General features: G+C 34.5%; 1 protein-coding gene across 17 annotated transcripts in view; it reads left to right on the top strand.

Moving 5' to 3' along the window:
- LOC110456312 (protein unc-13 homolog B-like) overlaps window positions 1-13,628 on the top strand; it is a 206,445-nt gene that overhangs the window by 93,810 nt on the left and 99,007 nt on the right. The window contains exon 1 of one of the 17 annotated variants that reach the window (XM_021506980.1): window positions 6,087-8,501. The exons of the other annotated variants lie outside the window; for them this stretch is intronic. Coding sequence (XP_021362655.1) covers window positions 7,899-8,501 — 603 coding nt within the window. The 5' untranslated portion in view covers window positions 6,087-7,898. Of the gene's footprint in view, window positions 1-6,086; window positions 8,502-13,628 lie in introns of those variants that run through there. 17 annotated transcript variants of the gene reach the window in all.

Consider the following 13,628-nt stretch of genomic DNA (forward strand, 5'->3'; position numbering starts at 1 on the left):
GTTGGACAGTATCAATAGGTTCAATTTAAAACTGAGGCACAGCTGGACTGTAGGAGTTGATGATTTTAGTAAAAGTCCTGAGTCAGAGTGAGGCAAAGTGTTTTTCGGCATTCCAGCTCCTGTGCACTAGTAGCTGGTCAGATTGTTTGTCTCCCAGCATGACTATATACCTGTGTCAGACCGATACATGGAATTTGGTATAAATTGGATATTGTTAACCCCTTACATCTCAATTCCTGGTAGAAAAAATAAAACAAAAATAGAAAAATGTAAGGTTGTCATTATATTCTCAACAGCAAAACCTTTCAATTCTGACTCAGAGTAATGGTTTTATTTCATAATATCTTTCTCCTTTTTTTTTAGCGGGGGAGAGGAGGAGAAGGGTGTCTTTATCATGTAAATAGCTGGAGACAAACACATTTCCTCACTAAAAGTATGGGGATAAGCTTATTACAGGACAATGAAAAAATGTGTTTACTTTTGCACAGACCTGCATCAGATATATTGGGTGGGCTTATTATCAGGCATCGGCTTATTGCTGGATAAATACAATAATGAAAGCAGCAACATGTTTAAGTATGAAAAATAGGAATCACTCACTGTTGATATGTAGTAACACTGTTCTAATCTCCATATACACAGAATTATGTTTCACGTATGAGCTTTTCTGTGCCCGGCCCCCCTCAAAAAAGTGAGAGAAAAAAACGAATGAGTTGTGGGGAGTATATAATTGCTAGCTGTTTTTTCTGTCCATCATGGATTGTTGTCAAGAGGCTTACAACTTTTACAGTATTCAATATAGCATTATAAACACATGATAAGGTCCAGGTATCGATTGCATCAGAACCACAACACATGATCCACTAGATATAGGGTTATCCCCCTTTCCTACTTAAAACCCTCATTTAATCTGTTACATGTCCATATCCGTACCATAGGTAGTGTACAAGACACTCTATAAAACTTGGTTTACACATAATCATGTCATTCACTAGGAGGTGTGCAGAGCACAAAAAACACCATTCTTGGTCAGCTGGATATGGAGTTATTCCCCTTTTACATAAACTTTCAAATTGCTTCAAACGGTATCATTTATAGTGCCTCCACAGTTGAATGCTACAGCAAAGATACCGCAACATCCACCCCAGACCATTTTATACTCCATCTGGGTTGTTGGAGTTGTGCGGGCAGGAGAAAAACACTTTCTTTGAATATTCAATACGTACAACGACTTCATGTATCAAACCCCAGCCGACTGCTTACAAGGAAGGCCGGAGTGTTAACCACTCGTTAATCCACCCATGTTTTGGGGAGCATCTATCGGTCTGACAATTTTTATTGTTTTATTTTTTATTTGTTACCTTAAATTTTTGTGGGATGAAACTACAGAAGCTCTACAGTTCTCAATGTCTGGGTTTGTTTTACATCAATATATCACCTTTCTTCTGAGATTATCTAATAAGAGGAAGCTGGAACAGCTTGAGTAAAAGGGGAAGGTTTACACCGATTCAATATCAGCCCCGAGAAATGATGCTCAGTCATTTGAAAAATTTCAGGAAAAAATGGCCAGTCTAGACATACGCTCGTTACACGATACACGACAAGTAATATCAGTTTTCCTTAGCCTTGGTTCGAAGCTTTAAAAAAGGTCGTCCATCGTAAGAATATGTAATACAAAAATAAATAATGGCAGCATATATACTCTGTATGTTACTTGAAATGTAATTATTTGTCGAGTAAAAGAAGAAAACAATTTAATGAAATAAAAGAAACACAGACAGCTATAAAACTTTAATACATTACCTGTTTCATCAAGATGATAATGAAAGCATTATTGTTTTACAGTAGTTTATTTTTCTCAAGTCAATTTCTGTATTAGTTGTGTCTACTTAGAATTAGGCTGATTCGGGAAAAAAACAAGATAGCTTCTAGGCCATCTTGGTGGTTTTAACGATTTTTCAGATAAAGTCTGCTACCGCTATTTCCTAGGTAGTATTACCAGGGATCTTGATGAAAATTTATTTCCTCAATCCCATTTGTCCTTAATTGTCTAAGCTTAAAATTTCAGATGGATCAGAAAAACAAAATGGCCATAACAATAATTGCCATCTTTAATTTTGCTTTTCTAGTTTGCTACAGCTACTTTTCCAGAAGTTCTCAAGGATACTTGGAGAAACACACAGAGTGGGACTGCCATATATATATAAATATATATATAGAAAAAATAAGATTAACAATCGACTAAAAAACTAGCTGCTTTCACCCTTCACAGGGCTCTTCAGGCAATTATTGTTATGGCCATTCTGTCACATGTTAAGAAATATATATATATATATATATGTAACTTCATTATCGTAAAAAAATAAATTTGATAATATTTGTTTAAAACTGAAAATTTAAATAAAGAATATGCATTATAAATCAAATGATCCTCACTTATGTAAAATCCACAAAACCCCCCCACACTTTTGGATGTATCTTTTGAAAAAATTCAATTTAAAATTGAGTGAGCACATCATTATCTACAAATGATGAACAATATAAATGATTTCTGTCACATGATAAGAATTCTATAAACCATGATAAAGACCTGGATTGTGTAAAATTTAGTAGCAATCCGTCACAATTTGAAAGGTTCATGTCAGTCTGTCGTCCGTCAACGTGCTGGTGCAACAAATTTGGTTCTCATTATCCAAGTCCCCAAGTCTCCGGGGCATCTGTGTCATACCTTCTGGCAAATGTTTCCAATGACTTCGATTTCTGTGTGGACATTGGCTCTCGTCGATCAACAATGCTCGGAAACCAGGCATTGTCCAAATATGTGTTGAAGCCTATAGCCTAGGCTCTGAAATATTGACGATGAATTATTTTAAACATTGACGGACAATTTGTCAATAACTGTATTTTCTGCGGGATACTGTATGCGTATAATTACATGTATATGTTCCCGAACCCTGGACTATGCTTTGGCTGTACATTTTCTGTATGTACAGACAGATTTAAATAGCTATTGAAATAGAGTGTGGCCAATCCAATAGGCTTATAGGAAAGCCTGCAGGATCAACCGGAAATATCAGTCCTTTGCTGTGCATGTAAATTGTCAGTAATTATGTATACATATGAGGTAATGAAGAATGGGGACCCTACACCACTTAAATATCCAGGCGCTCGCAGCGGGCATGTTAGGAATAAATACCAGGAGTAGCCAAGAAGGTTTTTATCTGTCGGATATCCTGATGTTCATTGTGCTCCAGTATTTTCTGGAGGGTTTACTTTCAGAAGCAGAATATAGACACAGGGATATATATCACCGGAACTGTTGACAAAATCCAAGTGGATAATGTCCCTGTTGGAGGATTAAATACATATTTTTCGTACATTTTGAAAATCAACAGTCAGAAAAGATTTGAATTACTCCGAAGACATGCAACACTTGCTTCAACTGAACAGACAGCAAAGATCCAGGAAAATTGCCTCAAGGGGAAAATATTAATATATCTGTGCTGGGAGATCTTCGAACCATCCTATATAATACGTTTTTAATAATTCTCTTGAAATATCGCAGATGACTTGCTTGAACAATAAAAGTGCTGACGGCATTATAAGTTGTTGATAAAACCTTGCCTCAGTTACAAGGAAAGTGTTAGTATTGTGCTAGACACAAAGACTTATATATTATAAGAAGGTTACAGAAAGTGGAAAGAATCTCAATCGGTGGTATTGAAATGTATTAGAAGTTAATCCAAGGAGATATGAGCTGAACGCCACATATCAATGTCGGAGGATTCGTCAATGCTATAATTCTTATCATACATCACGTACATTTTCCAAGAATCTACAAGAAGTTTTCACTCAACTATCTACTCAATAGATTGAAGATCAATTGTGATGGACTCCAACTGATGTATGAACTCTTTTACAATGGAGGCATGAAAGTGATCTATGACATGAATGCGGACATGTTTTTTAACACCCCGACATATTGATGTTATGGAGACAAAGTGACTGTCTTGTAAGATATATCGCTGACCTTTTTAACCTGCCCTGCTAGCAAGGAATCCGACAAGAATCAATGATCTTATACGTACAAGGTCGTTAGCTAGATTTAGTTAGCAGCTCCGGTTTTAATAGGCTGTGGGGGTCATTTGTATGTTTTAGTCTGTATTGTTTAGTTTAGTATGGAATTTAACATCAAATCAAACTAAGTCCCAAATTCTACATTGCATTTGGTGTTTCGAAAGTGTTTCGTAAGTAATCAATTTCAGTTCAGGACACAAATATATTCTTTTATTTATCTTACACGTAGGAGGAAAACAGTTGTAATTATGAGTAAAATATTTCAGTTTAAAGACTGCGTTAATTTCTTAATAATTACATAGATCTTCAAGCACTGTTCAAAAAAGATAATTTGACAAACTTTAACTTAAGTCATTATATGTAAATTCAAATTTAAAAAGCCATAAAGCTTACAGATTTTTTTTTTTTTTTTTTTTTAAACGCAGGGAAATATGTATTTTTGTATCTTAAGAATATATAAATGACATTTTTATATATCAGAGTTTTGTTTGACAAAATTAGACGCGAAAGCATTGAATGACATTTGGTAAGATTGGGCGATCACTGTCGTATATTGCTGGCTGAAACAAGTCCGAACAGCTGATGAAATTGTGTCCCTGTTAGTATTGGAATGGTGGATTTTATTGGACGATGATGTCAGGGGAATGAAATAGAGATGACCTTTACCATTATCAAGTCATTATCAGGCTCATATCGCAAAATGTGAGAGTAGTTTATTATTCACATGCCTCCAATTATATGGCATAGTTAACATTCTTGGAATAATTGATGAGAGTTTTCTATTTATATGCTAAACATTAGTAAAGTTTGACAAATAAAAACAAAGGGTTTCTATTGTATGCAAATCAGATCAATTTATTACAATTTTTTTCTCTCTTTGTTTTCCCCGTAATTATATATGAAAGCAAGTTTTAGCTGGGAAATAATGAAAAAAAAATCTGCAAGAAAACATGAAATCAAAATCAATGTAACAATATATTTTAGAATAATATGTGTCTTTTCTTTGTGTTATTGAAAGTTCTAATTGATTAAATGTAACCTTTTAAACTTACATCAACATTCATTGAATTATTTGGTTAGTGCGAAAATTGTAAAAAGGTCAATTACTAAAAGTCTGAAAATATTTTGGAAAAGGAAGTAAAATATTTTGATCATTAATACAGGTAAAAAGAAATATTTTAAGAAATATATGAGAACAATCGTATCTGTTTCAATTGGATTAATAACTACTTTGTATAAAATATTTCTTGCAAGTTTTTATAGATTTTTTTTTTTAACTGCAAAATAAGCTTTATGTAAATGTGTGTATCTAAGTCTACATATGTATATCTAGGGGATAATGTCAGAACCAGCTGTTGTGCCAGCTGTTACCAGGTAGTGGATGACAAACATATATATAATAATTGTAAGATTTAATCTCGAGTATTCCCTTCATCATCACCACTGCCATCAACCCACGCAGCTAGGGTCCGAGGCCGAATGATTCACTAAAACGGGATCTGTACAAAAAGTTTACATGTTGAAAGAGAAATTCAAATCTTTTCTAATATTGAAAATATCGTCTTTTCTTAAAGTTAAAAACCCAGTGAGAACTATGGGGAATAAGTTATTTTGATACTTGATTTATATTAAATGTGAATCTAGATATTTTAAAAATGGATTTTTCATGGAGGAAATTGTGTGTATGACAAAAACAACACACTTAGTAAGGATTTGTGTGATTAGATGTTCAAGCAGAAAAAGACTGGAGTTCACTCCGTAGAGATGGGCACCTCTATGTTGGAATTGATGTAGTTAAATGTACATTCCGGATATACAACAAAGCATTACTGGCCACTTTGTCTGTGAGAAAACGGTCCGTGGAGCGAAGCAGACTGGTGTGACAATGGTGGAACTAGATTTAAGTCTACACCAGACTTCTAGAAATAAAACACTCGTAGATTACATTGTGTGAAATGCATGCATACCTTTTACAGAACGATGATGTGAAAGAGTATATATATACATTGTATATACATTAAATCTGGAAATCAGTCTTCCTTTGGGAAGATCGAGAAAGCTCTTTTTAAAAAGATTTAAGCCTGTTAAAAAGACATTTTCTCAAAAACATATTTGCGAAAGATTTCAAGTACCTGACAATAGAGATTCTCCGATGCTGTTTTCCGGAGATTTGAGTGGATTCCACTTGCAATGTTGCAAACATATCCATCTATGTTGTAAACGTCAATTTTTTATAAAGGAAAATCAAGGTAGCGCCATTTCAGTGAGTGATTTGAATGGAAGGATTTCAGTCACTATAGCCTTGAGAGTCTGCTGGCAATGTACATCAATTTTCATTTAAACAGTGATACATTTCATCATTTAGAAAGTGGCTTAAATTAGCAATCCAAGAACAAGGTCATGTGGTGAAAGACAAGGTCATATGACAACAATGTGACCAAGTTTGTTTGAAGGGGCTATTTTTTTATTTATTAGAAATGACATACAAAAACCATGTGAAAAACAATCTTGGTTATGTGACTCTGCAGGTATGGTCATGAGTAGATAGGGAATAGATGCTTTCTAAAAGCACTCAACTGGAAATTAGCCCATCTACATCACAAGAAATTTTATTGGAGAGTATTGAATAGGAAATTATTTGAGAAAAAGGATACCACATCGTCTAACATTTGATTCAACATCTTGGATTTCAAGATATTCTTTGATATCATCTTTTGGAGAAATGGTTTCAGGAAATTTAAACGAATCAAAGAGGAAAATTAAGAATTACAACTTGCGGCTACATTCAGATCGAAACATTGTGAATTCAAATTTTCATTGGAATTTCATGGATTCATACGTAACAATATCATTATGTTGTGAAATAAGAATCAACTAAAATTGTGACCGAGGAAACTGCATCGTTACATGGTAACCACTTAGTGGATGATCTCGGAAGTGTTGATATTGGTAACATCAGTATAGCCACCAGCTGCGAGACAGCGTATTTATGTAACAAATTTTCCCACATGTTACCTGGATATAAGCCTGATCCTATGGTTCGTAATAACGAGATTTGCCTCGGTGTGGGTCTGTTACAGTGCAGGTCATTCAGTTTGTGTTTGTGACATTAGAGAAAATAATTTATAAACAAAAACTGTACTGGACATGATTGGCATGTTTTCGTGTGAAATCCGTGTCGGTGAACTTCTAAGACTGTCATTGACAACATCATGTACAATTTTCAGTGTTCGATATATATAAACAGACTTTCATGGACAAAACGATGCTTGAAACCATTTTGAATTGTGACATTTTCTAAAAGGCCAGTTTTGACACTATAAAAGCCTTTTGTCCTTCAGCAAATAACACGGGATACTGTGAATCTGTCAACAAGTTTTGATTCATATTTCTGAGGACGCGTTTTATCACAAAGTTCTCATCTATTACAAATAGGATGTTCTGTTGACCAAAACACAATATTCATAGCCAGATCATTGCGTTTGGTAGGTGGGGAATTGTCGCTTGGTTGCTGATTGACTACTCTTGATGGTATGTTGATAATAGGAGCCGGTAATCTACAACGCAAAATGAGGTAATTGATGGCCATTCGTAAAACACTGACTCTACAAACAATTATGTCGGGATGTCAATAAAATTGGAGTTAAAATAACCCAATAGAATTTAAATTCATTTCAAATAGACAGGTTTTCGATGAATGGGCTGTCGGAGACATGATATTGATGCGAACATCTTCATAGCTATATTGGTCTGTAAATGATTGATTTAGAATCGACTGACATTAAAAATACTGTGTTGGGTTAGAGGCTTTGTTTAAAACCATGGGCGGCCTTCTCGACAAGTTAACAAATTTCAGTTTTATGAGCAATGGAGAGGATCCACGGAGAAACCACAAGGTTATTGACTACCAAGGGGACAATACAGAAATGGAACGATGGCACACTCCAGCAGAGGGCGCTTACACGCGTCCCTCATGGTCAAAGGTCATTCAAAATGGATTTGACCAGGCACGACAGAAAACCGTAGGAAATGCTGCAATGCCTATCAAATTAAAAAGTAACGAACAAAGTAAGATTACACCTATTGTTGAGGAAACTTTACGGAGAGCTAAAATTTCATCAGAGGAAGCAGAAAATGATGAGTCATCCGTTCTTGAAGAGTACACAGGAAGTGTTCAGTCATCAGATCTGGAAAAAATAAGTAGTGTTACACAATCTAAGGATATTATCATCAATCCAAATCTGTGCGATGAAATTGTGGAGGAAAGTGGAGAGGATATTACGGAGACAAAGGGGGAGGAGGATTTAGGTCTTAGAGGCCTTTATCGGGGGGACAGCATGGTTACTGAGGACAGCGTAGTTTATGAGAGTCCTCTACTGGACGAAACACAGGAGGGAAGTCACCAGGAAGACTGTGGCTGTCAGGTAGGGTAAATAATGAAGATATCATTAATTAACTTACTTAACACATGAAATCATTACTCAAGCTTACTCTACCTTAATGATTAACAGGTACATCCCTACAATTGTTACAGAACGGTTTGAGTTAAAACGTCATCATGCTAATGGTTGCAGTATATATATATGGTGACATGGGAGTTGGAAATAATGTTCAGGGACTATTGAAGATAATGTTATGTCAGATATGTTGGTAATACTTAATTACTGGGAAAATGATGATATTACTACCTAATGTACATGTATAAATGTATACGTATTTCATGTGATAAAGTTGTAATTCTATTACATGTGCTATTGTTGTAATACTATTACATGTGATATAGTTGTAATAGTATTACATGTGATAATGTTGTATTACTATTACATGTGATATAGTTGTAATACTATCACATGTAATATAGTTGTAATACTATTACATGTGATATAGTTGTAATACTTTTACATGTGATATAGTTGTAATACTATTACATGTGATATAGTTGTAATACTTTTACATGTGATATAGTTGTAATACTATTACATGTGATAAAGTTGTAATACTATTACATGTGATATAGTTGTAATACTTTTACATGTGATATAGTTGTAATACTATTACATGTGATAAAGTTGTAATACTATTACATATTGATGTTGAACAGGCTGTTGACATGTGATATATTTGTAATACTATTACATGTGATAAAGTTGTAATACTTTTACATGTAATAAAGTTTTAAAACGATTTGTGAATTGTGTACAGGAAGTAGATCTCAAATTGTGAACAGGAAGTAGTGATGGTGAACATGTGCAGGCTGTTGATCGTGTACAGAAAGTAGATAATTGATGTTGAACAGGCTGTTGATTGGGTACAGAAAGTAGATTATTGATGTTGAACAGGCTGTTGATTGTGTGCAGAAAGTAGATAATTTAAGGTGAACAGGCTGTTGATTGTGGACAGAAAGTAGATAATTGATGTTGAACATGCTGTTGATTGTGTACAGAAAGTAGATTATTGATGTTGAACAGGCTGTTGATTGGGTACAGAAAGTAGATTATTGATGTTGAACAGGCTGTTGATTGGGTACAGAAAGTAGATAATTTATGGTGAACAGGCTGTTGATCGTGTACAGAAAGTAGATAATTGATGTTGAACAGGCTGTTGATTGTGTACAGAAAGTAGATTATTGATGGTGAACAGGCTGTTGATCGTGTACAGAAAGTAGATAATTTATGGTGAACAGTGAGTGAAAAGCATTCCAGTTACAATTGGTCATCGAGTGTTAAGAACACACACAGAAACCATAACATAAGTTTTGAATTTTTTTCGTAAAACTGGATGATAAAACTGAGAAAAGTGTGTGTATTAAAACGGAATTTTTAAAAAAGTTGATGAAGTGCTATTTGTTAACATGCTAACACAACTGTCCCCTGGGAATTTAGTAAACATGCAATGTTGTATAATGTGCAAACAAGGACATACAGAAAGTATGCACACATAACATTCCATCATAGAATACAAATGTTTTGCTTCCAAACTTCAAAAAAAAAGTAATATTTGCCTACATACAAAGTCAGTCTGGAAATAAGCTTTCACTTCATACAAAGTCAGTCAGGAAATAAGCTTTCACTTCATTCAGATCTAGAGTCAATCTGGAAATAAGCTTTCACTTCATACAGATCTAGAGTCAATCTGGAAATAAGCTTTCACTTCATACAGATCTAGAGTCAATCTGGAAATAAGATTTCACTTCATACAGATGTAGAGTCAATCTGGAAATAAGATTTCACTTCATACAGAGTCAGTCTGGAAATAAGCTTTAACTTCATTCAGAGTCAGTCTTGAAATAAGATTTCACTTCATACAGAATTAATCTGGAAATAAGATTTCACTTCATACAGAGTCAGTCTTCAAATTAGCTATCCCTGCATACAGAGTCAGTCTTGAAAAAAGCTTATATTAATAAGCTAGATAGTCCAATAGATAAGTTCAGTGAGTAATGTAAGAATGTAAATAAGCTAGATAGTCCAATAGATAAGTTCAATGAATAATGTAAGAATGGAAATAAGCTAGATAAGTCCAATAGATAAGTTCAGTGAGTAATGTAAGAATGGGAATAAGCTAGATAGTCCAATAGATAAGTTCAGTGAGTAATGTATGAATGGGAATAAGCTAGATAGTCCAATAGATAAGTTCTGTGAGTAACGTAAGAATGGAAATAAGCTAGATAGTCCAATAGATAAGTTCAGTGTGTAATGTATGAATGGGAATAAGTTAGATAGTCCAATAGATAAGTTCAGTGAGTAATGTAAGAATGGGAATAAGCTAGATAGTCCAATATATAAGTTCTGTGAGTAACGTAAGAATGGAAATAAGCTTGATAGTCCAATAGATAAGTTCAATGAATAATGTAAGAATGGAAATAAGCTAGTTAGTCCAATAGATAAGTTCAGTGAGTAATGTATGAATGGGAATAAGCTAGATAGTCCAATAGATAAGTTCAGTGACTAATGTAAGAATGGGAATAAGCTAGATAGTCCAATAGATAAGTTCAGTGACTAATGTAAGAATGGGAATAAGCTAGATAGTCCAATAGATAAGTTCAGTGAGTAATGTAAGAATGGAAATAAGCTAGATAAGTCCAATAGGTAAGTTCAGTGAGTAATGTATGAATGGAAATAAGCTAGATAGTCCAATTGATAAGTTCAGTGAGTAATGTATGAATGGAAATAAGCTAGGTAGTCCAATAGATATGTTCAGTGAGTAATGTAAGAATGGGAATAAGCTAGATAGTCCAATAGATAAGTTCAGTGAGTAATGTAAGAATGGAAATAAGCTAGATAGTCCAATATATAAGTTCTGTGAGTAATGTAAGAATGGGAATAAGCTAGATAGTCCAATAGATAAGTTCAGTGAGTAGTGTATGAATGGAATCACACTTGATAGTGCTGTGTGTAAATCTTAGCTGGAAGTTTCCAGTGTTCCTACGCAGAGATATTAGCCCGTATCCATGTCAGGACTGAAGGTCCCTCTGGACTTGTCACTGTCACTGGCAGTATTGTAGAATATGGCTGTTGTTTTCAATGTTTATTTTTATTGGCCACTGTAGATTCTCGACCTTCTGTAGCTGTTTTGTCCTTTCTTTTGATTTCACAGATAATGGCCACATCTGAGACACCGTCAGTTTCACTGGCTAGTAATAAAACTAAGCATGGAGAACTCTTGGGGTTAAGAATTCAAGTTAATGTTAAACACATAAAGAAACGAAGCTTGAAATACTTACAGGGAGTGATATTTTATATTTTCTTAAAGGGAGATGTAGGAAAAGAAATGATGTATTTGATCAAAGACAGTACATAGACAGATTTTGTTTGCAAAGAAGAGTAACATGTTTTTTAAAGCAGTGTTTGCTAACATCCTAAAGCAGATGTGTTGAGAGTCACCGAGATCTTGTCTGTCATTCCTAGGCAATGTTTCACTGTTGGTAACTGGTTGGAATTAAATTGTACAGGGAAGCTGTGGCTATAATTCCACCTGCTACAGTTGTTATTATCCAGGCCCTTTTAAAGGCCTCGTCATTTACCAACTGATTTGGGAGGACACATGACCTTTTTAAGTCCAGGAATTTTCTCATTACGGCCCAGTATGACTTGAGCAAACACTGAAGTCAGATTGTCAGTGCTGCCTAGAAATGGCGGTGATTAATTCTAGCCATTGAGTAAATCACTCAGCTACTAAACGATCACTGGGTACGGCTGATTATGCGTTAACTAGGACAGGCCCGGTAAATAACACACTGCTGACCATTAAAATAACCACATATTGAAACAACATGTGTTTTTTGAGGAACAATTTGGTGTACGTAATCATTTGGAGTGGTAAAACTTTACTTATCAATACAGTCGTACCTTAATTGATCAGACTAAATGACAGAGAAGCTTGCTTTTCATACTTTGCTATTTCTAAATCATTTTCTTTTATCAGCGGTAATTCTTACTTTATAAATTAGTATAGAGTTAATTATTTTCTGCCAATTATCTTAATTCCAAATTAAAAAAAGGAATGTTCTGGATACATATTTTGAAGGTGTTTACTCACAAACGATAAACCTAGTAGAATAATTTGTCATTATTTTGAAATATCCAAAGCAGATAAGATACTATCTCGACAGAACTTTGCTGGTGCATTATTTACCTATAAAATCATAAACAAGAACATGTGGAGAATGTCAATGAAATCACACAAGAGCTGTTCTCATCTGTTATACCTGAAATATTGCAGGTAAATGGGTTGATACCAGATTAATTGTAATATAGTAACGCAGTGCTGACAGGATATGATGAGAGGAAATCTATATCGGTGTGTGATGATGGGACACATTGATCACTCGTGTCCTTCACTGTGTCACCGGTACCGTGACAAATACGCTTGTCATCTGGACACAGGAATCAATTTGATTAAAATATTAATAAGTTGAGTATTGTTAAAAAACCCTGAACAGAGAGTTTATGCTAAAAGCAACGTTTTACAAATAGATGTTTTTTTAATGCTTCTGCATAATTGTTAAGGTAAATCTGGAAATGCTCGGTTTTTATGGAATTCTCTCTTGATTACAATTCTGTAATAGAATTCAGAGTTACATGAATATTAACTTCTTCCGGGTTCCAGGCAACATCAATAAGGATTGCCTTGCTGGTTTGTAAATCATTAATTCAATTATCAATACCATACACTCTTGTGTACCTTTCACATGTGCCATTGATTATATTGTACCTTTTTAAAAGGAAAATTGATTGTTGTGTACATTTCAAATGTGTCATCATTTCTTGTGTTCTTTTTCAAATGTGTCATCAATTCTTGTGTACATATATATTCATCTCTATACAAAATGTTTTTAGGTCACCGTTAACATTTTACATTTCAAACTTAAAGTCAAGTTCTGCTGGGCCGATTGAACTGAAAGTTGGTAGGAATGATCGCCTTATGGTCCTGACGAAGTGTTGTTATTTTTCGGGTCGATCAGAAATCCAATATGGCCGCCACGGCCGCCATTTTGAAAACCTATTTCAAACTTAAAGTCAAGTTCTGCTGAACCGATTGAACTGAAAGTT

Source organism: Mizuhopecten yessoensis, unplaced genomic scaffold (assembly GCF_002113885.1).
Source record: "Mizuhopecten yessoensis strain PY_sf001 unplaced genomic scaffold, ASM211388v2 scaffold8657, whole genome shotgun sequence".
Taxonomy (NCBI): Eukaryota; Metazoa; Mollusca; class Bivalvia; order Pectinida; family Pectinidae; genus Mizuhopecten; species Mizuhopecten yessoensis.